Here is a 22,012-nt window from a genome sequence, read left to right on the forward strand (position 1 = left end):
CCACCAGGTTCAACTAAAAAATGCACTCTAAAAAATCTGTCATGATTGGGCGTATACAACAGTTTCCAGATCTTTCGCTAGGGAGCCTTATTACGATAAAATCACCACCTATGCACCAAGGGAGGTCCCACCAGCTATATATACCTGCAAAAACCCACAAGAAATTGTCCTCCACCATCTTAAAGGAACATGCCACTATGTATTCCCCTACAAACCCCTTCATTTTTTCCACCACCCTTTTATCCCGCATCACAAGAATACCACCCGATGCCCCATTTGAAGCCAGAAAAACCCAATCTCCATACGTGCAACTCCACATACTTCTCACTAATTTTCTGGTCACCCATTTCAACTTAGTTCCTTGTAAACCAACAAGTTCACCTTCCATTCTCGAAGCAAGTTCTTTATGCAAAAGCACTTATTACCCTCATTCAGCCCACACACATACCACGACACAATTTTCGGCTTCATAAAAAAACAACAATACCCTTCCCTTTGGACCTATAATAGCTTGAGCTACCCTCATTCAAATACCAATTATGTTGCTTGAACTCCCTCTGCTTCTTGGATCCAGCTTTCCTGAACTGAGAATGACCAACCTCAATAGCCGTGAGAAGGGTGGTTGGCCATTGAGGTGGGTCGTTATTAACGTTTGGAGTAATTATTAAGTAATCCAGGACATCAATGTGACTAAGACTCTCCGTGTAAATAAAGAAAACCTAGAACTAATTCCCAATGGCCAGAGTTAACAGCAATATAATACTATAATGGCTAATGAGACGCAAGTAGGTCCTAAAAGATAATCACATACATACTCTTTTAAATATGACATATCCTGGGTGTATGATTTCATATAAGATAATTAACAACAAAATGGTGGAGAGAGAGAGAGAGAGAGAGAGCTATAACAAACTAAGTTTTCACTTTCATCCCAATAATAGCATTAACATATAATATGCCTCATTATTTTCTGAAGGTAAAGCTTACAATACGGCAATTACCATCAATTTTTTATATACATCCCTTCCCAACCTCCAATATCGATACTAGAATCACCTGGCATCATCAACGCCATCCTGATGACATTGAAAACAACGAGATACAGTGAAATTGCTCCATTATAGTAGAAAACTAGTCTGTTGCCCCGAACAATGAGTGAGGATAATTAAAATAGAATAATTACGAGGTTAGAAATTTAATAAAAATTGATAGGAAATACTCACATACTAATTGTGCAGCAGTAGCTCTTGTTGATCATGTAATCTTCTGGCAAAATCCATTGTAGAGAGCATACAATTGCACTCTATAAAGAATAGAATATTAATACCCTTTTTACTGCAGTACTAGAAAAGGTTCGTTAAAAATGAACCAAGTTGAAAAAAAAAGCGACTACACTATTAGCCAGCATATTCTTGAAAAACCATTAGGCTGCCTTGAACTGCTGCATTGCATTTAATTTCCATTTGCATCGATTCTCGTTCAAGATACAGTACAAGTGAAACCAACCCCACGCATAGATTTATCTCACATTCATTGCTGCGGCCATATTCCTCAGCTTCTGAGAGATCTCCGAGAACGAAGGCCTTACCGATGGGTCAGAAGCCCAACAATTTTCCATCAAAGACTTCCATTCAGGATCACACCATGTTGGAATTTGTGGACGTAATGTGTTGTTTACAATTCCACCTGCAAATAAAAAAAGAAGGAAAACGAAGGAAAATCATACTTGAGTTTTGTAGTATAGCCATTACAAGTACTCCCAAAAACCATGTTTCTTAACACTTCACATTCCTACATTCACAATCCTATACCTATACATATGTCAGATTTTCTCTTAACCCTGGCAATTAAAATCGATGGATACTGCGATATCATTCCCCATATGAAAGTAAATTGACTTTTTTTGGGACCATGATTGGCGACATTGTTTTGAATTCACATTTACTTTTCTTATGTCTTCACCAAACAACCAAATCCTAACACAATATTTAAAGAAGACTCGGGAAAATAAATATTCTAGGGTAACAAAGTCAATTTCATTCATAATTAGCTCATCTGACCCTCAGAACTTTGGAAAGGAGGAGGAAATCCGACTAGCTATTCACATTAAAGTTGTAATTGATCGACAAGAAAAGAAAAATAGAACTGCTTTCATGCATTTTCCATGCATTCAAATGACAAGAAAAGTCACGAGTCCACCACTAACTATTTTCCTACAGGAGATGTTTCACCCCAACTCCCATCCTGCCTTCTAACAAGATTACGCCATGAGATTTCAAAGTTACTTATAAAAAAACTTCACTTTGTAAAAGTTTTTTTTTTTTTGTGCATTTCCTTTTCTTTTCTTGAGAAATACTTTCATGTAAAATTTTCTTGTGAACCAAACCCAGGAAATTCTCTTTATATGTGGGAGGACATTACAAGGAGGCAAAAAATAAAAATCTTTATATATATATATATATATATATATATAAGTAAAAATGATAATAATAACGACAATTGGCTTGTAAGGATCTATATGTGGGAGGACATTACGAGGAGGCAAAAAATAAAAATATTTTAGCAACTGGCTTGTAAATTCAAATAACAATAGGCAATTATATGCTTTGAGGAAGAAAAGACAGTGGATTCTGACAATTGGATGATAAGCAAAAATAAACTATTGAATCTAAGTAGCTATTAACTGTAATGGGCTTAATTTTCATGATTTTCTTATATCTCCTTCTTCTTAATTAGGTGTTTCCTTTCATATATGTCATGTGTACTTGGGCTATATGTACTCTTTGATTACTAAAATTTATACTTATAAAAAAAAAATCTAAGTAATAGAGTAAGATATCAAATGGAATTCTAAAAGCTAATAACTACAAGGTCACAACCAAAAGCTTAACATTTGGCAAGAAAATTCGGTACTTACCAATTATGGAAGCACAATGCATATCTGCATAAGGCTCATCACCCGTGAGCACTTCCCACATAACAATCCCAAACGAGTAAACATCAATCTACAGCAATATAGAATAATGATAATGAAATAGAACAGCAGAAAACATCTTAAAGAAAAGAAAAAAGAAACATTAACCTCTGAAACTCAAAAGTTATGCATTCACACTTGGTAACAATTACCTTCTCGGTCACCATGTGGCTTTTCCCACTGAGAAGCTCAGGTGCCATCCAGGGTAAAGTTCCACGGACACCTCCTGACACTAAAGTGTGTTGTTTTACCTTTGATAAGCCCAAGTCGCCAATCTAAAAGGATATTTGCAGATCATGTGAGTTTCCAAATCCAAGCACCTCCAAATATATTATCAAGGTTAAAAGTATGTTTACAGGTGACTAAGGTGAAAAAGAGCATCCAAAGAAAATACACAAACAAACAAACCATCACAAGTTGATTTCCTACTTTGTCCTGCTTAAAATTACTGTGTTCAAGCAAAAGAATTCCGGACTTCAAAGAAATATATAAAGGACATTATTATAAACAAATAATAAGCAAGCAGGTAACACCACAGTATCAGGTGCCAAAAGAATTTTTTTTTAATAATTGTGGTTCCAAAAGAAAATAGAAGAAACCAAAATTATTTTTTTTTTAAGTGTCATTCCTATAGATATGTCTACCTAATCATACCTTGCACACAGGCCGCTGTGGATCTCTCATATTAACCAACAAATTTTCACATTTCAGATCAAAATGTACAATGTTCTTTCCATGCAAGTACTCCATTCCAAATGCAGCATCCATAGCTATGATGAGTCTCTTGCGGCGATCAATAGTTCTGTCCAATTACATTATGGTATCAGGCATTCTATTTTCAATGAATTCTTTATATAAACTTGAGCACACAGTCAAAATAACATGCAGCATACATTTCATATAAAAAGATAGTTGCGAAAATATTTAAAATCCAAAACACAGTGTAAAGCCAACAGAACAGCTACCTGTCTTTCTTTTGCAAAAACTGCTTTAAAGATCCATTGATCATGAACTCTGTCACGGTTGCTAAGGATCCATCAGGACCATCCCGAACAATTCCATAGAAAGAAACAACATTTGGATGATGTAATGAACTCAATATCAAAGCCTCCTTCCAGAAATCTGCAATCTATGACAGCATTACACACAGCCAGTCACTATCATAGCCAATTCCATTAGCATACCCACAAGTCTTGAGAAAAGAAAATTTGATCTGTATGAAACAGTTCTTTACACAGAATCCATAAACAGCAAAAATGAAGTCCCAGACATTCAGGTGGGATTGCCATCAGTAAGAGTAAGGAAAAAACACTCATAAATATGACAGAAAGATCTTTTAACTTGATTATTTAATGATGATAAAATAACAGCAAATGGCAGTATTTAAAAAGGCTAATTAAAGCCTTAATAGCAATAAAAAACACAATAAATAATAACAAATATGTTAAACTAGCAAAGGTCAAAGCCTCTGTGAAAACCTCAATATGTATTCAGCAAACTCTTGTAGATGTTATCCTCATTTTTTCCCCTTTTAATTTCCTCCTTTGGTTCATAACTTAATTCATAACACAGATTTACATCTTGGCCAGCGATAAGTTCTTCTTCTTTGCTCAAGAAAATTATTTCTTGACTAGAAAAATTATTTTCTTGCTCTCCCCTGCAACCTCTGCATTGACATCTAATCCCCCTATTCACAAACTAATCATGCTCACAAAAAGGCAGTATGACAAGCACAATGCTGAACCAAGTAAAACCTCCAACCTAATAGCTGCAAAAAATATTTAACCAATTTACTTTGTGATGGTGTTGAGCTTGCACCTGAAATTCGAGTCTGCATAATATCAAAAGTAATAATTGCAACACCTCCTACTTAAGTGTCTCTCTTGTATATGTCCTGTGTACACGGGCAATGACTATTGTTTTCATCAAAAGTTTCAGGTCATCATTACATGAGCAGGCAAGAAAGTGCTTTAGCTAAAGCATACAAACAATAAGCACCTGACCAAAAGTACAAAATATTGAGAACTGAGCATAGTCAAGACTTCAATTTCTTTTTGTTTTACCCCAAGCAAATTTGAGATTCTCACTTGAGAAGAAAAGGACAGTGTTTATTACTAGCTTTTCCTTCATATTTCGTTTAGTACCAGGTAACACTAGTGGTCCTCCCACCAAATAGGCTGCCAGATACTCACAGGCCTCCTTGAGCACTGGTTTGCACATAACATTAGTAACTAACATACGTTCAGTAATTCACAGGCATCCTTGGGCAGAAGAACATTATAATATACCAAGTAAATTGCACAACAACTAAAGAGAAGTCAACCATTATATGTTTCAAGCATGCCAGTCAAACAAAAGCAAGAGTCGTTAGATAAAGACACTACCAAGCGTTCCCTTTCAGAGGGTCTCCCCGCAAAACAACTGGCTTTTATTCTCTTTATTGCTACATCAGAACCCTTCCATTTCCCATGATAAACAGACCCATATGTTCCAGAGCCTAATTCCCGGATTTCCTCCAGATCATCATTCTTTATTGTCTGATAAAATACAAGCAGTACTTTAGAATCAAGGAATCAAGGGAATGAATGAAGAAAAGAATTATAAGGAAGAAAGAATAGTAATGATTTGTATAAGACAGAAAACAGTAACCTGCAATCCCCTGTCAATTGCTTCTGCCTCAGCCTTTGTTGGCTCAATCTTGTTGGTATTCAGATTGTCATTATCATAATCCAACTCTAGATCCCCATGGGCATTCTATCAAATAAACACGGCATTAGAAGAGAATAACTAATCAAACAACAGCCCCTCTATAAAGAAAATTTACTTGTTTCTCACCGTTGCTTCCATTCCATTTCCAGTTGCTTCTTTAAGGTTAGTACATTCTTTGACTCTAGCTTTCACCTCTTCAGCCCCTCCTAATGCTGCTCTCTTTACAGAAGCGATCAACTCAGGTAAGAGACTCAAATGGTCAACTGAAACCTTCAGACCTTCAGCAGCAGAAAGGTCCTTTTCACCCGGTTTCACAACACCACTACTCCCTCCTGCAGATTTTAAGCAGATTGAATTGGTCTCCTCACAAATCTGATCAGCAATTTTCTTTGGCTCTGGACAATAAATAGTCCGAAAATCAGAGTTCTCAACTTTTTCTTCTTGACTTGCATCTTTTTCTTCACCAAGTATACTTTTCACCTCCGATCTCACCACTTCAGGGATGCTTTTCACATTTCTTGGATCTGAATTATAACTAGGAGTTGCCAAAGAAACCAGTTTATCATGAACCAAAGTTGAAGATGAATCCAAAGGTGGCACAGGTTCCAAGGGGGCGGCAAAGTTCGCCATGTCGGGCAGGGGCCGAGATGAGTGGTGGCTTTCATGATTAAATGTGTTTGAGTTCAGTTTTAAAGCATGGCCATAAGAATATTCTGGCACAGCTTTCCCATCGAGACCCATCACTTTTTGCGAGGACTCTACCCTAGAAATTTGACTTTCCGCACCAACACAGAACCTTGGACTACCCTCACGCCTAGTAAATCCAGGATTAACAGTACCATTCACTTGCTGAGCTGAACTGGAGGCTTCATAAGAAGCAGTAACATGCACCGGATTATTTCTCCATAAAGCATGTCCAGGTACATTTCCATGTGACATTGGATAAAGATTATCTCCTCCATATGCGCAAGGCAGATTCCCATACTGGACCCCACATTCTTCAGGAGGAGGAACACATATGTGGGGTAGAGAAGCCATAGCTTGGTCATGCAACACTTCATTCCCCAAGTCAGGTCCACCTAAGTGATGAGCATAGTTTGTGGACACAGATTGGTTATCTTCTATATTACCATGCCCAAGAGGGAAATTCATCCCTGGTCCATCTACAATAAAGTGATCGCCCAATCTTCCAGCTCCAGAGACATGCATTCTTGCTTCATCAACCTGAGCATTCAACTGTTGCTGCAGGATCCATCCTCTCTCATGATTTCGAGTTTCATTATGAATAGATCGATGATCGCTATTTGGCTCGTTGGGGTAAATACCATGGTGTGAGTTGGCATCTGCATTCAGAATGAGAGTCTCCCTATTTTGGGGACAATCAGCACATGAATTAGAAAAATGGGAAAACCCATTCCCCATGTGGGGGTGCTCCAAATGTGGCTGATTTCGATGGAAAGTCATCCGGCAATGCTCACAGACACTGTTCCCTTCAAGAATGCTGGGGCTATGAAAAACATTACTAGGAAAAACAGACTTCTCCCCAGATATAGCTCCAGTTGGCACCCATACAACATTCTCAGAATATTGTGGTTGGTGCTCATGCCTGGGCTGGTGATTTACTTGCTGCCGAGAATATTCATCTGGCATTCTATCAAAGCATTTTTCTGTTAATTCTGTGAATGGCATACGGTAACGTGCAGAAGAAGGTGAAGATGGATACTCTACCAATTGTCTAGGATCATGGGGCCCATAGTGCCTAGGAGAATAGTATGCAGGGCTCCATGGAGCTTCCATTTCATTATACCTCTGCGGCTGGTGTGGTGCCGATCCCACGTGAGGAATTGTAAGGTGATGCAAGTTAAACTGTGGCAAGGGCGTTTCCGATGTCCTTTGGCTATGAAGGCCACCCTCCACACTAATTGGGTTAAAAAAATGTTCTGCAACATGGATATCCTCAACAACACTAATCCTGGGGGACTCAGGCAGCTGCTGTTTCCTAAAATCAGAAGCATCATTCAAACTATTCAGAGCATCTACATACCTCCTCTCGGTCTCCCTATCATTCCCCTCAACATAGTGCGACCCATCTTGGTCAGTGTGGGAAAACAGAAAAATCCTAAGCCTGGTGAACCCATCGCCAGAACCCAACTTATCATACTCTTCCATCATGTTAGTCACGTCATCGTCATTAACAACTGATACAAGCGCATCAAGGTCCTCATCAGGCTGCTGGTATTTCAACACAGCAGCTCCTTGATAAAGCTCCCTCATTTTACTCATCAACTCCTCATAAGTAATACCTCGTGGCACGCTCACGATTCTTGTCTCTCCACCCACATATCGGAGCTTTCCATCTTGGGGGCGCGGCAATATGCTACCAGAAAAACTACACAAAAATTTCACGCGCGGGCTTTCGTCATTCGAACAAGGGGTCGAGCCCAAGAATGACGTTGGGGTTGAGCAAGGGCTTTCCATCGAGTATGCAGATTGAGAAGCGTGTTGCCGATAAGCAGGGTTCTCAGACTGCCTCAAGTCTACAATTCTGTTATTGCACGAGTGTCACTCACACAATATAGCTTAAAATTGTCGCAAATTGGGGCGGAAACCCAAAAGCAAAGCCACAAAGCAGTCCAACTTCACTTATCCAAATCAACAAACTCTCCTTTGTTAAACTCATTATTAACACTAAAAACCATCAAAATTCCTAATAACAACCACCGCTACAATTGAAAGCTACAACAAAAAAATCCAGAAAAAATATGAGCACGTGAATATTTCCGCCACGAAATTCCAAGATTTCCCGAATTTCTGAACAAAGATCCAAAGATCAAAACCCGAATCAACCAATTCCAGGGAGAAACGATAGCTGGGTACCTGAATTGGAGACTACCAAAACACCCACGACTAAATTCTGAAACCCAGTCGTAAATAGATCCTCTGAGAATTTTCCGAGGAACTCCCAAGCTAATTCAACCCCCTTTACCTTCCGTTGAAGCTTTGCGACGTGGGTTTCAGTACTGAGCGGATGATCTATAAGAGCAGAGAGAGACGGAGATATGCATACAAAGAAAGAAGGGAGAGAAGGAGTGAGATACCCCGTGATGATTAGGAATGGAGGTGATGCAGAAGAACCGCCATAGGCGAGAGAGAGGGGGAGAGAGAGAAGAGTGGTGGCTTGGCCTTGGCTGTCTCTCTTCGTGGTTCTTCCCCAAGATGCGATGCCCGGGTGCCAGGTAGTGTCCCACGTGGCACTCCCTGGTTTCTGCGTTCTCTTGGCATCTATTTATCTCCTCCAAAGCATATGCCCTCCATTCTCTTTTTCTTATTTTCTTTTCCTTTTAATTAATTTCTTTTCTATTTAAAAAAAAAAACAAATCATTTCCAAATCCTATAACGGTAATAATAATAAATTATGGTCCGTTTATTTTTACAAATAAAATGATATAAAATTATATAAAATGAAATAAAATGAGATCTGATGTGATCAGATAAATAAAAATAAAAATTACAAATTGAATAAAATATTATCATAATATATTTTTTAATATTACTTTTATTTTATAATTTAAAAAAATTAAATTATTTATTTTATTTTATAAAAAATTTTAAAAAAATTATAATAATTATATGAGATGATAATAATTATAAAAATAAACGAGACATAAGACTAACATGTAAGGCCCTCGTTTGGATTTTTTTAGTTTGTGTAAATTTTATGTGTTTTTTTTAAATAATAAATATAAAATTTATATTTACAATATTCGATTTCATTTTATTTTAAAAAAAAGTATGCAAAATTTATGCATTTTAAAATTGTATCTAACACATTACTCTTTTTATTTTCCTTAATCCTAATTAGTTTAAAAAAAATTGTCAATCTTAACTTATTTACCTTTTTTTGCTTTCTACGTACCTGCAATCCAATGTTATAGGCCTCGATTACCATTAACCAATTTACTTATACGAGTTACTAATTGGTATTTTATGTTGTTTGTTTTGTTTCTTTGAAGTAATTTGGAATAAATTTTCTCAACTCCAATACATTATCACTTTAAGGTTTTTTTTTTATTTATTTAAATCATAATCATTTTATGAATCTAAAATGACATGTTCCCTGTAAAATTATTAAAAACAAATCTAACGTTTACCAATTAATGTTGCCTTTGAATTGGATTTAGACCTTTTTTTTTCCGAATGCCTCGATTTGGGTAAATATAATCTTGACAACACCTATACATGATTGTTCATTCAGATTCCAAATTGGATATTCGGGTTTCAAACTCGAGCCGGAACCCAACCTGATTTAGCTTGGATATGACTCGAGCCGGAACTCGGATGAATCTAGATTGTTGAAACCCAAAAATTCGAATTCTAGACTGTTAACCTGGATTTTTTAGTATTATTATTATTAACAAAAACTTATATGTTATTTTTTTTTTCAAGAAAAAAATAGTGTTGAAAAGCTTTTTTTTTATTATCTAAAAGCATATATTTTATAAAACTAGAAATAATCAAAATGGAAAACTAAATTTCTATCAAAAATAGCTAAAGCTATAAGCCTATAAACAAATAATTAATTGTTTAACTAAATGTATGTAAAAAAAAATCAATATTCATCATGTAAAATGCATGCGACATAGATATTGCAATCCACTAGATATTACATTGTTTAAACTAATTTGCTAAAAATATTACAAAACACATAGATTACTTTAATCAAACTCCAATACACAACAAATTATCTACAAAAAACCAGAAAATTTTCCACGAGGATTTTTCTCCCTAATTCTTGCAACTTCAGCACGCCTCTTCTCTGCAAATAAACGAACCATGAATTTTCATCAGGGTATTTTCATCATCAACTTCCACAAGAAAATTGTAAAATAAAATTTAAGAAGATTTTCCCAAAACTAAATATTATCCATTCATCACCAATGCAGCTATAAAATTACCGACTACACAATAAATTACAGATTTAACTGTCAAATACACCTATCCTTTAACTTTAAAATACAGACATGTCCTACTAATCAATCTCAATTTTCTTCTTCTATAACCTAAAGTGAGGTGTCAAGTTGGATTTAAGGAAGAAAACAGAGAATCACAGTGGTCAAGGAACTCCTAACAAACAAGATGTATCTTCCTTGGTTTTGTTGGATAAAAGTAAGACTTGAATTAGACCAAAGCACTACCCATATTCATGTACTCACCAAAACCTGTACCATCCTTTGTCTGATATAAACTGGAAACTAACTGCAAGAAGGAGCCACTCTATTTACCAATGAGCTGCCGACTCCAAGAAATGCACAAGCAAGATAGATAAGCATTGCATGACTGCAAAAACAAAAACAAAAAACTTAATTAGACAAAACAATGGATAAATATAGAAGTCTCGTTAGTCAAATCAATGGATAAGTTGAGAAATTAATAAAATAGAGTAGGTCTTTAACAACACTAATGATAAGTAAAACTTCATGCAACTTTGGTTATAACTTATAAGCATAATAAGCATCATTGGCCAAAATTAATTTCAAAAGAACTGGCTGATTATGCAAGCAGAAAACACTTATTCTAGATTTACTAGATCATAGAGCTGTAAGTATTAACGCATACCTGCAGCATATAGGTCATAGTCTCAAATCCTGCCAAGACAAAATAGAAGAACTGATAATTACAAGTTTACAACCATACATAGTTAATCTCAGCATGTAGAGCTAATTTACCAAGGGGAGACAAAAGGTTCTAAATTTTTTAACATGAATGAGAAGAGAGAGTCACAGCAGACTCGGTTGAAGATGAAGCTAGACGATCATTTAAAAAAATATTAAAAACTAAGTTAGATAGATAATAAACTGAGTTAGACATATATTAAATAAAATATTTTAAGTTTCAAACTTACTTTCAACAAACTCCCGAACGTCAACAAGTTTGGTCCTTAACCAATTTTGGATGCAAATGAGGATTTCGACAGTTTCTGGAGATAATGAATTCCTAAAATGATCCAATATGCGTCATCTAGTACTAAATGTGGACTCCAAGGTAACAGTGGAAATGAGGGTGGCAGACACATCACATGTTACCTCAGCAAGGACAAGATAATTTGCGTCATTAGCTCTCCAGCAATCTAAGATATCAAAACCGAGCGAGTCATTTACACACGCCTCAGATAAATACCTCTCTAGCTCCGATCTAAACTCAATAACACCCATCTCCTCAAGATATTTGTTGAACATGATCCAAAATTTAGTCGGAAGCGGTGTTGGCTCATTAGAACTCCCCCCACTAGTAGTGTTTGGCCTTCCTTGAGCCGCATTATAACTCCCTCCACTAGCCACACGAAATGTGTTATACTACTCAATCAAGCAACCTAAAAGAAGTTTAACATTGTCCTCTATCTTACCCGTCAACTCATCCCCTTTGTACTTTTGCAACCAAAACGTCATTGCCATCATTTGTATCATAGATCAAGCACAAAATAAACATATATCATCAAGTTGAACCTATTTGTGCTACCCTAATATTTGTTATACTTACTTTTCATATTTATACTCATGGTATTAGTAATAATATCATTACTTAAGCACATATCATTTTATGTATCTTCAATTGTGCAAAGTTGTTCAAAATATACATTAGCCGTCACATACGAAAAATCATAAATGTTCAATGTAATATCATAAAAAAATTTCAGCAACTCTACAAAAATTCATGCATTTTTCCAATCACCACTAGTGGGGTTTACGAATTGTTCATCTACAAACACATATTATTCAAAGGTTTGTTTATATTTTTTCAACGGTACACAACATCAAATATGTAGAGTTCCATGTAGGAGGAACATCTAAGTAAATCATCCTCTCACTGATCTTTTCCTTTACCACACGAGCCTTAAATTTGACAAATCTTGATGACGAATATTTCACATATCTGATGGCATCCCTAATCTTTGTTACAAATTCATAAACATCCTTCAAGTCGTCCATAACAATCAAATTTAATATATGGGCTACATACTGCATGTGAATAAATTCACCATCCAATATAGTATAATTAGGGGTATAACCAATCCGGTCCGGTCCTGTTTTGGACAAAATCTAGGACCGAACCGATATATATCGGTTTTGCATTTTTCAAAACCGATTACGCCCCGGTTACCCTCCTAAACCGGTACTTCCGGTTTAACCGGTTTCCGATCCGGTCCGGTCCTGTTTTCCTATTTTTTTTAAATGTAAAAAACATATAATAAAATGTTAATTCTTATGATAAAATGTTATTAATAATTTAATATATATATATATATTATGTTTAAAGCATATGATCAATTAAATTTTCATTTTTAAGATTAAACTTTTATTTTATAAATTATAATAATATTATCTTATATATAATTATATTAATAACATATGATTAAACAAATTACAAATGTTCATATTTAAGATTAACATTTTATGTTATAATTTATAAATAATTTGTATAATATATAAAAATAATTTATATATATTTTTTCAACCGGTCCGGTTTGGTATCAAAACTGGACCGGATCCGGCCGGTTTTCATAATATAGAAACCGGTTCTAGACCGGACCGGTTCAAAACCGGACCAACCGGTCCGGTTCAGTCTGGTCCGAATCGGTTTGCCGGTTTAAATTTACAACCCTAAGTATAATCATTATCATTTATTCTCCTCCTCATGTAATCAATAGTAACATCATTTGATGAGGCATTATCAACTGTGATGGTCAAAATTTTATCAACACCTCATTGATGCAATCACAAGTCTAACACTCTCCCAATAGTTCCACCCCTATTGTCAATAATCTAGCAAAACTTAAGTATTTTTTATGCAATCTCCAATTGCAATTAATAAAATGTGTGGTAATGCACATATAGTTTATATTTTACACTAATGTCCAGGTATCGGTGGTAAGACATTTTTTGACCATCCAACAATTTCTCACTGTATATTATATTCGTTATACAACTTAATACAATCAATTTTTAAAGTAATTCGAAATGGTAAAGTAAATCTAGACTCCAAATCAACTACGAACTCAACAAACCATTCGTACTCTACTAGCCTAAAAGGCAATTCACACGTAATAAAAAAATTTTGTAGTTGACATCATAAGTTTTTCTGCATCATACTTTACTAGACCTTGTGGGCTACACACTCTTCCCTCTACATCCCCTAGATGATTGACTTTTTCCAACTCCTTTAATTCTAATAAGATAGGTTTCACATGTATTATGGAGGTAGTGTATCATAAATAAAGTATCATTCTTGTAGTGGTAATTGTATAGCTTAGCGCAATAATTGCATTGAGCTATTGGGTTATCATGATTAATATGTTGCACTTTAGTAAAGTGTTTCTAAACCACTGATTGATTACTAGGTGTTATTTTGGATTTATTGGATAAAGGTGGAATGAGACATGTAGAGTGTTGTGTATACATAGATGAAGGGGTTGGAAGACTCTCATGCTTCTCTATATCCACTAGAATAGAGTGTGCAAATCTCACTTATTCATTTTGAAACAAAATAAGATTTACCATTAAAAAGTAATTTAATATATAAATATTAATCACTTTTACCTATCATAATTTATAAATATAATTTATCTTACTGTTTATATTTTATTAAAGAAAATGATAAAATTATTACTAAATAACAATTTATATACCACTAATAGTAATAAAATAATATTATTTTAAATTTTATTTTGATTTGATGTGTCTAAGGGTATGAGCGGTTTCAAGAGTCATGATGTAGCTTGAGAATGATTTCGATAAGGTTAAAAAAAAATCTCGATAGAAATGATCGGAAGTCAAAATAACCCCAAGAAATATTGTTTAGAGCATCGTTATTGGCTTGACCAAATAAAAATGTTGGCTAAAATTTTTATAATTGATGTCAAAAACATTTCACATTAAATTGAGTAAATCTAAAATAATTTAGACTTTTGCTATAGTGGTTGGCTAAAGATGGAGAACCACAATTGATTCACCAAACATGAAAATACTATTTCTCACTCTAAGTAAATATTAAAATATTAGTTTCTCATTCCAAGTAAAAATATTATTTGATTTGTAATTAAGAAATTTAGATAGAATTTTAAATGAATTTAATCAAATATTTTTTTATTAGTATTAAATGATTTTTGAAAATATAATTTTTTTAATATTAATTTAATTAGAATATAATTATTATTAACATTTAATTAGTATCGATACAAAATATGATAAAAATAAATTAAATAAAAATTATAAAATTAATAATATATTATTATTATATAGAGAGTGAATAGATAATTTAATGTGGAGATTAAATTTAAATGAAATATGTAAATATAAAAAAGTATGATATTGATTAAATTTTAAATATATATTTAACCAAGTCAATGAGGATGTTATTATAAACAATTATGCTACGGACAATTAGGGTGGGGAACCGCCAGGGAATCGGATGTGCCACGCTAGCCGGAAAAAATTAAAAAAAAAAAAGGGGAAGAAATCGACTGAAACATTAAAAAAAAAAAAAAAGAAGAAGAAGAAGAAGAGAGAAATTTCGTGGAAGGCGTCTTCTGTCTTCGTCGTCGCATCCTATATACTGAGGCCTGAGATAGACCATAGTTGCCCCTTCAAAAACGCCTGAAGCCCCGAAAGGAAAGAACCCAGATGGGTGGTGTTTCGGGTCACCGGGTTCAGTGAAGTTCCTCCAGTTTCCTTGCTAGAATCCCACTAGTATCACGAATGCTATGAACAAAATGTGTAGCGCCGTCAACACCATGTTCACCACCAAGCTCTCCCTCATACTGAAAGAACCAAAGAAAGGTGAAGTGAGATTGAAAAACTTGGAATGCAAACCAGAAAGTGAGGAAACTGAGGATAGGAATGATTTTTGTGAACTCGGACCTATAGCTCTTCCTCATACTAAGAGCATTCTCATTGGCTTGGCTAAATTCATCTTCAAAATTTAGCCAATATCACCATTTTTTACATTTGCCTATTCCATTTAAATTCAACACCCACATTGGATTATCCATTCACTCTCTATATAACAATAAAATATTATTAATTTAATAATTTTTTTATTTAATTTTTTTATCACATTTTGTATCTCTACCAATTAAATGTTAATAATAATTATATTCTAATTAAATTAATATTAAAAAAATCATATTTTCAAAAGTCAGTTAATGTTAATAAAAAAAATATTTGATTAAACTCATTTAAAATTCTATCTAAATTTTTTAATTACAAACCAAATAGTATTTTTACTTGGAGTGAGAAACTAATATTTTAATGTTTGTTTGGAGTGAAAAATTAATATTTTAATATTTGGTGAATCAATTATGATTTTCTATATTTGGTCAATTACTGTAATAAAAGTCTAAATTATTTTAGATTTATCTAATTTAATGTAGAATGCTTTTGACATTAATTATATAAATTTTAATCAATTATTTTATTTAATCAAGCAAACGAGGATGCTATAAAAGAACCAAAGAAAGGTGAAGCGAGATTGTTGATATTTTCCAACTGTTCTTCTACATGCTTGTTGTTTTGTTCACATAACATATCCAGTTCAAACCTGCAATGACTTGACTTCCGCGTGGCCCACTAAACAGCTTCCCTTCTTCTCTGCGTTTCGAAGTTCTTCTTAAAACCAATCCTGTTTCTTATTTGCAATTTGATCTCAGTCCGTCTTTCTTTGGAGCCTGAGAGTCCTTCTATGCCTACCTCTCCCACCAAATTTCGCTTAACTTCATTTCTTCCCGTTTATCTTCTTCTTTCGCTCAGACCCAGTTAGGAAGCCACAGTTCACAAGGTATAGCATATGCCCTCAAACCCGATTCAAAAAAATAGCGTGTAAAACAAGCTCGCTGGTCTCCGAGGCGTGTCGTCCAGCTTCTAGAAGGAAGGCTTCCCTGTTAAAGCAAGCTGTCACTTCCGGCACCGCAAACCTACTGCTCGGTGCCGCCTCTCTATCGAAGCATTATTCAGTTTCAACCCGTCCAGGGCTACGATGGCGGTGTCAATTTCCAGCCGCTTTTAGCGTCCATTGCCAATTTATTCTTGACTGGCACCTTGCAAGAAATCTTCCAAGAGGCAATGTTTAATTGCTAAAACCCTACCATGTTGCAGAGCCTCTCGATATAAAAGGCCACCAGTTCGGATTCATGTCCCAACCTGCCCGATCCAATTAAAACTTAGAGGATCTTGCGAAAATGGAGATGAAGAATATCAGAGGAGAAGAAATGGCGAAGTGGGAGGTGAGAAGGAGAAGGAGAAGGGGAAAACCTTCGAGGGAGATCACAAGGGAACGGGCAAAGGGTCTTCGTGAGATGCATATTCCGAATGAAATAAACCGTTTCATTAAACCACGTAAGATACGGTTACGCTGTGATTCCCCTATCGGTTGCATTCAACATTTTACTATTATAAAAGCACCGCCCAAATTGTTTAAACCAAGCCCGAGTATACAAATCCCCTTTCTCAAGCAACCCCTCTCTCTCTTTCTCTCTCCGAGAAATGGGTCAGGCTCCATCCGGCGGGCCGAATCGCCCAGGCGACCGCAAACACGACGACGGCAATAAAAAGGAGAAAAAGTACGAGCCCGCGGCGCCTCCCTCCCGCGTGGGCCGCAAGCAGCGTAAGCAAAAGGGTCCCGAGGCAGCGGCCCGGCTCCCCACTGTGACTCCTCTAACCAAGTGCAGGCTCCGACTCCTGAAGCTCGAGCGCATCACGGACTATCTCTTGATGGAGGAGGAGTTCGTGGCTAACCAGGAGAGGCTCAAGCCCCAGGAGGAGAAGAACGAAGAGAACCGCTCCAAGGTCGACGATCTCCGTGGCTCCCCCATGAGTGTGGGCAATCTGGAGGAGCTGATTGACGAGAATCATGCCATTGTGTCGTCCTCGGTGGGGCCCGAGTACTACGTTGGGATCCTGTCGTTTGTGGACAAGGATCAGCTGGAGCCCGGATGCGCCATTCTTATGCACAATAAGGTTTGTTTTCTTCTTTTTAAAAAATTTGCGGTAGTTTTTAGGTTTTATTTTTTATTTTTTTTTGTGGAGAGAAGTTTGTGAATTCTAGGGTTTAGGAAAAAATTCTAAGGGAAGGATTATAGAAATTTTGTGCTGGATTCAAGAGTGTTAAACTTCTTGAAAGTCATAATGCTTTATGGCTAAACGGTAGGATCTGAACCATGCGTCCAATCTAGGATGATTAATGTGACTTTCCCTGTCTCGAGTTGCAAATCCTTAACTCTCTGAATTAGTCTAAAGGAAAATCAAAAGACGGCCATCAATTACTCTTTTTTTAAGTCTCCAAGTAAAGAAAAAATTGGTCAAAGTAGTACTTAATATTAATACAGTTCTGACACTAAATGTGAGATATTCGTTGGTTTTCACGTGGTAATTTCTTGTGTTATATGTATAGGACACATGTGTTGATCTAAACGAAATATTGTTCAATTGTGTATTGGTTTACATGAGATATTAATTTTTGTGGTTAATTACAATTGTAATTTGCCCTCTCGAACTTTCACTAAAATCACAATGTACCTCCAAAACTAATAATAGCATCAAAGTGGACTCTCAAACTTTCAAAACTTCCTAATCCCCCCTTCCGTCTACCATCAGTGTCAAATCTAACGGAAATTATTCATACTTGCTTACAATTTAGGTATAAAATAATTTTATATATGGTTAATGGTTAATGATTATTGATTCATTATTAATTGATAGCATATATTATTTTATATTTTATATGGTCAATAATAATAAATTAGATGAAAATTACATTTTTACAGTGAATGTTATGCACGTGAGCAGCACGTGCAATGAATTTCCATTAGATTTAATGCTGCTGGTAGACGGAATGGGGGGATTGAGAAGTTTTGAAAGTTCGAGGGTCGACTTTGATGCAATTATTAGTTTCGGAGGCACATTGTGAATTGAATGAAAATTCGAGAGGACAAAGTGTAATTAACTCTAATTTTTTATAAATGGGGCGCAAACATTTACATAAGATCAAAACCTGTGACCACACCCTCCAACCCCTTTGTGGGGGAGGGGGTTCCATTTGGTCCAAAGGCAATTGGCTGTACAATTGACATTCATTTTAGCTACATCTTTCTCTCTATACAAAGGCGATGACCTAGAGAAATGGGAAGACTCTGAATGATTATAAGGAGGAATATAGGTTCAAAAATTAATCATCACAACTAGGTCTAGCTATCTGTCATCCCAGTATTTTGTTATCGAAAAAAAAAAAAAAAAGGAGAGAAGAAGAAAGTATTTTGTTATCAAATGGTATTGAAATTTTGAATGGTATTCTTGTTGTTCATGCTTGGTTCAGGTCCTTTCTGTGGTTGGGCTTCTTCAAGATGAGGTTGATCCCATGGTGTCCGTGATGAAAGTCGAGAAGGCTCCACTGGAGTCTTATGCTGACATAGGCGGGTTGGATGCCCAGATTCAGGAAATTAAAGAAGCGGTGGAGCTTCCTCTTACTCATCCTGAATTATACGAAGACATTGGTATCAAGCCCCCCAAAGGAGTCATACTATATGGGGAGCCTGGGACAGGGAAAACTTTGCTTGCCAAGGTAAATAATTTGTTGTTTTTACGGCATGGTCCACAGTCATCTCGGAATTAAAAAGTTTGTTGGAAGCTTCCCCATGAATTTGGGTTGAAGTCCCATGCTTGTACTTGAGTGCATTCTTCACATTCTTTCCAATTAGTATGTATTAATAGTTATATATACTTAATAAAAAAACATATATTAATGATCTCTTGGAATCTGAGGGGTATTTTTAGGCTTTGGAGTCCCTTTGCTAGAAGAGTTTGGCTTAGGTTCGAAGGCTTGACATACATTTTTTTGAACATGCTGAGCTGCACTTTGAAATATGAAAGTAGGAAGTCAGTTTGGCATCGATAGATTTTATTTTGAAGATTGGCATCTGCAAGTTAGGTAGAGTCAGTTTGGCTCTTGCTTTCAAATTGGATGGAATATTCCTCTTTTCTTTTTGGGGTGGGGTTCATTTCCGAAAGTGTAGAATATTTTATGAAAGTTGGGATAAACATTTAAGCTTTCATTGCACGTTTTTCTGTAACATTGCAGATATGCTTTTTTTTATTTTTTTTAAGTATGTAATTGTATTTTAGTAGAAACATTTATAATGCATGCATGTTTTTGGCACCTGTGTGGTATTCATTAAACATCTAAAACACAATTTTAACTATTCTCATAGAATTCACCATGGATTTCCTTGCATGTTAACCCATCATAGATGTGGTTGGGAACTATGATTATGCTTTTAAATTTTACTTCAGGCAGTGGCAAACTCAACCTCAGCGACTTTCTTGCGCGTGGTTGGAAGTGAATTAATTCAGAAATACTTGGGTGATGGACCTAAATTAGTCAGGGAACTCTTTCGAGTTGCAGATGAGCTTTCACCATCAATTGTCTTCATTGATGAGATTGATGCAGTGGGCACAAAAAGGTACTTTATTTAATATAGCTCTGCCATATTTCTTTCCGGAACATTCTTCTGATAACATATTTCGGTTTATTTATTTTTACCAGGTACGATGCACATTCAGGTGGGGAACGTGAGATTCAGAGGACTATGTTGGAATTGCTGAATCAGTTAGATGGTTTTGACTCGAGAGGAGATGTCAAAGTGATTCTTGCTACAAATAGAATAGAGAGTCTTGATCCAGCCTTGCTGCGTCCTGGTCGAATTGACCGGAAGATTGAATTCCCTCTACCAGACATAAAAACGAGGAGGCGCATTTTCCAGGTACTTTGGATACAATGTCTAGAAATGGAACCATTGTTGACAAAGTTCAGTGCGTTTTCTCTATAAATATCTTTTTGCAATGTGTATTCTTTTGGGAATGCAGATACACACGTCAAGAATGACATTGGCAGATGATGTCAACTTAGAAGAGTTTGTGATGACTAAAGATGAATTTTCTGGGGCCGATATCAAAGCAATTTGTACTGAGGCTGGTTTGCTTGCTTTAAGAGAGCGTCGTATGAAGGTGACAAATCTACTTTATTTCTTTCTCTGTCTTAACATTCCGAACCCCCTCTCAGCAAATAATAATAATAATAATTGAACCTATCAATTGCCTGTCTTGCTCGTTATATGTAACTTCAATTTCTTTTGGCATTTAGGGGGTAGACTTATTTTTGGCATATGCTTTAACACATACTCGAGGGTAGGGTGTGAATATATGAATGTAAAGTAGCAAAATATTGCATATCCGAACATGTCATTCAAAATTCTTCATTTTTTTTTTTTTATTCCATTCTGTGCTTTTACTTATAAAAAGAATTCTCGCTATTTTCTTTAGTTCTAAAAGCTGTGACTTTGATGCGAGCCTAGCTTCTATTTTCTAATTCATACGGTGATATTAGTTAGTCTCAACAAAGTACACGCACTTATCATAGCTGCTTGATACTTTTGACATTTTTAGGTCTACATTATATGTTGGCTGGTTGATTCATTGCCCCGAGTAGCTTACTTCTTTAATTGTTTGACTTGACTGACTATGACTTGTTGACACCGTTCGCACTTGCTTCAGGTAACACATGCAGACTTCAAGAAAGCCAAGGAGAAGGTGATGTTTAAAAAGAAAGAAGGGGTGCCAGAAGGGCTCTATATGTAGAAGGGTAGCTAGTTATGTCAGACCGAAAAGCATTGTTTTTTTTTTTTTCCAATTTAGTTTGCTTTTTTTAATCTTCATGAGAGAAGGGCCTTAGAAATGCTCAAAAGGCTCCAAAAGAAATGCACCAAATGGCACTCTGCTAAATCTGCAGAAACTGGGTTATGAAAGGGAGTTTTTTAGTACTACATAAGGGATATATGCCTCACAGTTTCTAAAACCAGCTATAATGCATTAATCTACTTAGTTAACCAAAGAAGAAGAAGGATAAATGGATTGCTAACTGTTTTCCAATCACATATACCTAAAGCATAGGACACTTAATTGTAATGGTTCCTTGAGGAACCAGATGGGAAATAACTCAATGAAAAGTGGCAAGGAAGATAAGACCCTAATGAGAAGATGCTTGAAAAATCCAAAACCATTACTCGAAGCACGGAAATTCACAAAACACATTATATCAGTTTTAAGTACCTTATGAAACTTTAACAAAGCCGAAAGGTTTCCAAAGAAATCCAGAACCGCAACAAACAAGGGATTGTTGGAAATGGGATAGAGCTTTAAAGAAGTTACAATTAGATAAAGATAAAGGAAATTAGGATCTTTGTTTCCAGTTCCTCCTCCTAGCTGATTGTCATGTAGATAAAGACGG

At 35.7% G+C, this 22,012-nt stretch overlaps 2 protein-coding genes across 2 annotated transcripts; one reads left to right on the forward strand and one right to left on the reverse strand.

The window, feature by feature from the left end:
* Positions 1-903: 903 nt before the first annotated feature.
* Positions 904-8,951, reverse strand: LOC108998856. The gene is made up of 9 exons (XM_018975588.2): positions 5,810-8,951; positions 5,624-5,728; positions 5,359-5,511; positions 3,940-4,103; positions 3,629-3,776; positions 3,127-3,249; positions 2,918-3,005; positions 1,224-1,686; positions 904-1,076 (listed from the first exon to the last, which is right to left on the reverse strand). The coding sequence occupies exons 1-8, from the start codon at positions 8,159-8,161 to the stop codon at positions 1,520-1,522; spliced, it is 3,300 nt and encodes a 1,099-aa protein (XP_018831133.1). The 5' UTR covers positions 8,162-8,951; the 3' UTR covers positions 904-1,076; positions 1,224-1,519.
* A 7,293-nt stretch (positions 8,952-16,244) lies between these two features.
* Positions 16,245-21,546, forward strand: LOC108998891 (26S proteasome regulatory subunit 4 homolog B-like). Its single transcript, XM_018975633.2, has 6 exons — positions 16,245-17,691; positions 19,046-19,291; positions 20,020-20,189; positions 20,273-20,489; positions 20,593-20,733; positions 21,280-21,546. The coding sequence occupies exons 1-6, from the start codon at positions 17,218-17,220 to the stop codon at positions 21,361-21,363; spliced, it is 1,332 nt and encodes a 443-aa protein (XP_018831178.1). The 5' UTR covers positions 16,245-17,217; the 3' UTR covers positions 21,364-21,546.
* Positions 21,547-22,012: the final 466 nt, after the last annotated feature.

This window comes from Juglans regia, chromosome 11, assembly GCF_001411555.2.
Source record: "Juglans regia cultivar Chandler chromosome 11, Walnut 2.0, whole genome shotgun sequence".
NCBI lineage: Eukaryota > Viridiplantae > Streptophyta > Magnoliopsida > Fagales > Juglandaceae > Juglans > Juglans regia.

Bases quoted from the DNA above. Each gene is read 5' to 3' on its own strand.
- LOC108998856 (XM_018975588.2), bottom strand. From the start codon at position 8,161: ATGGAAAGCCCTTGCTCAACCCCAACGTCATTCTTGGGCTCGACCCCT. The intron at 3,777-3,939 runs GTAGCTGTTCTG...GTAATTGGACAG, and splicing joins TTTTTGCAAAAGAAAGACAG to AACTATTGATCGCCGCAAGA. The intron at 1,687-2,917 runs GTAAGTACCGAA...TTTTATTTGCAG, and splicing joins GCATTGTGCTTCCATAATTG to GTGGAATTGTAAACAACACA.
- LOC108998891 (XM_018975633.2), top strand. From the start codon at position 17,218: ATGGGTCAGGCTCCATCCGGCGGGCCGAATCGCCCAGGCGACCGCAAA. The intron at 20,190-20,272 runs GTACTTTATTTA...TATTTTTACCAG, and splicing joins GATGCAGTGGGCACAAAAAG to GTACGATGCACATTCAGGTG. The intron at 20,490-20,592 runs GTACTTTGGATA...TTGGGAATGCAG, and splicing joins CGAGGAGGCGCATTTTCCAG to ATACACACGTCAAGAATGAC.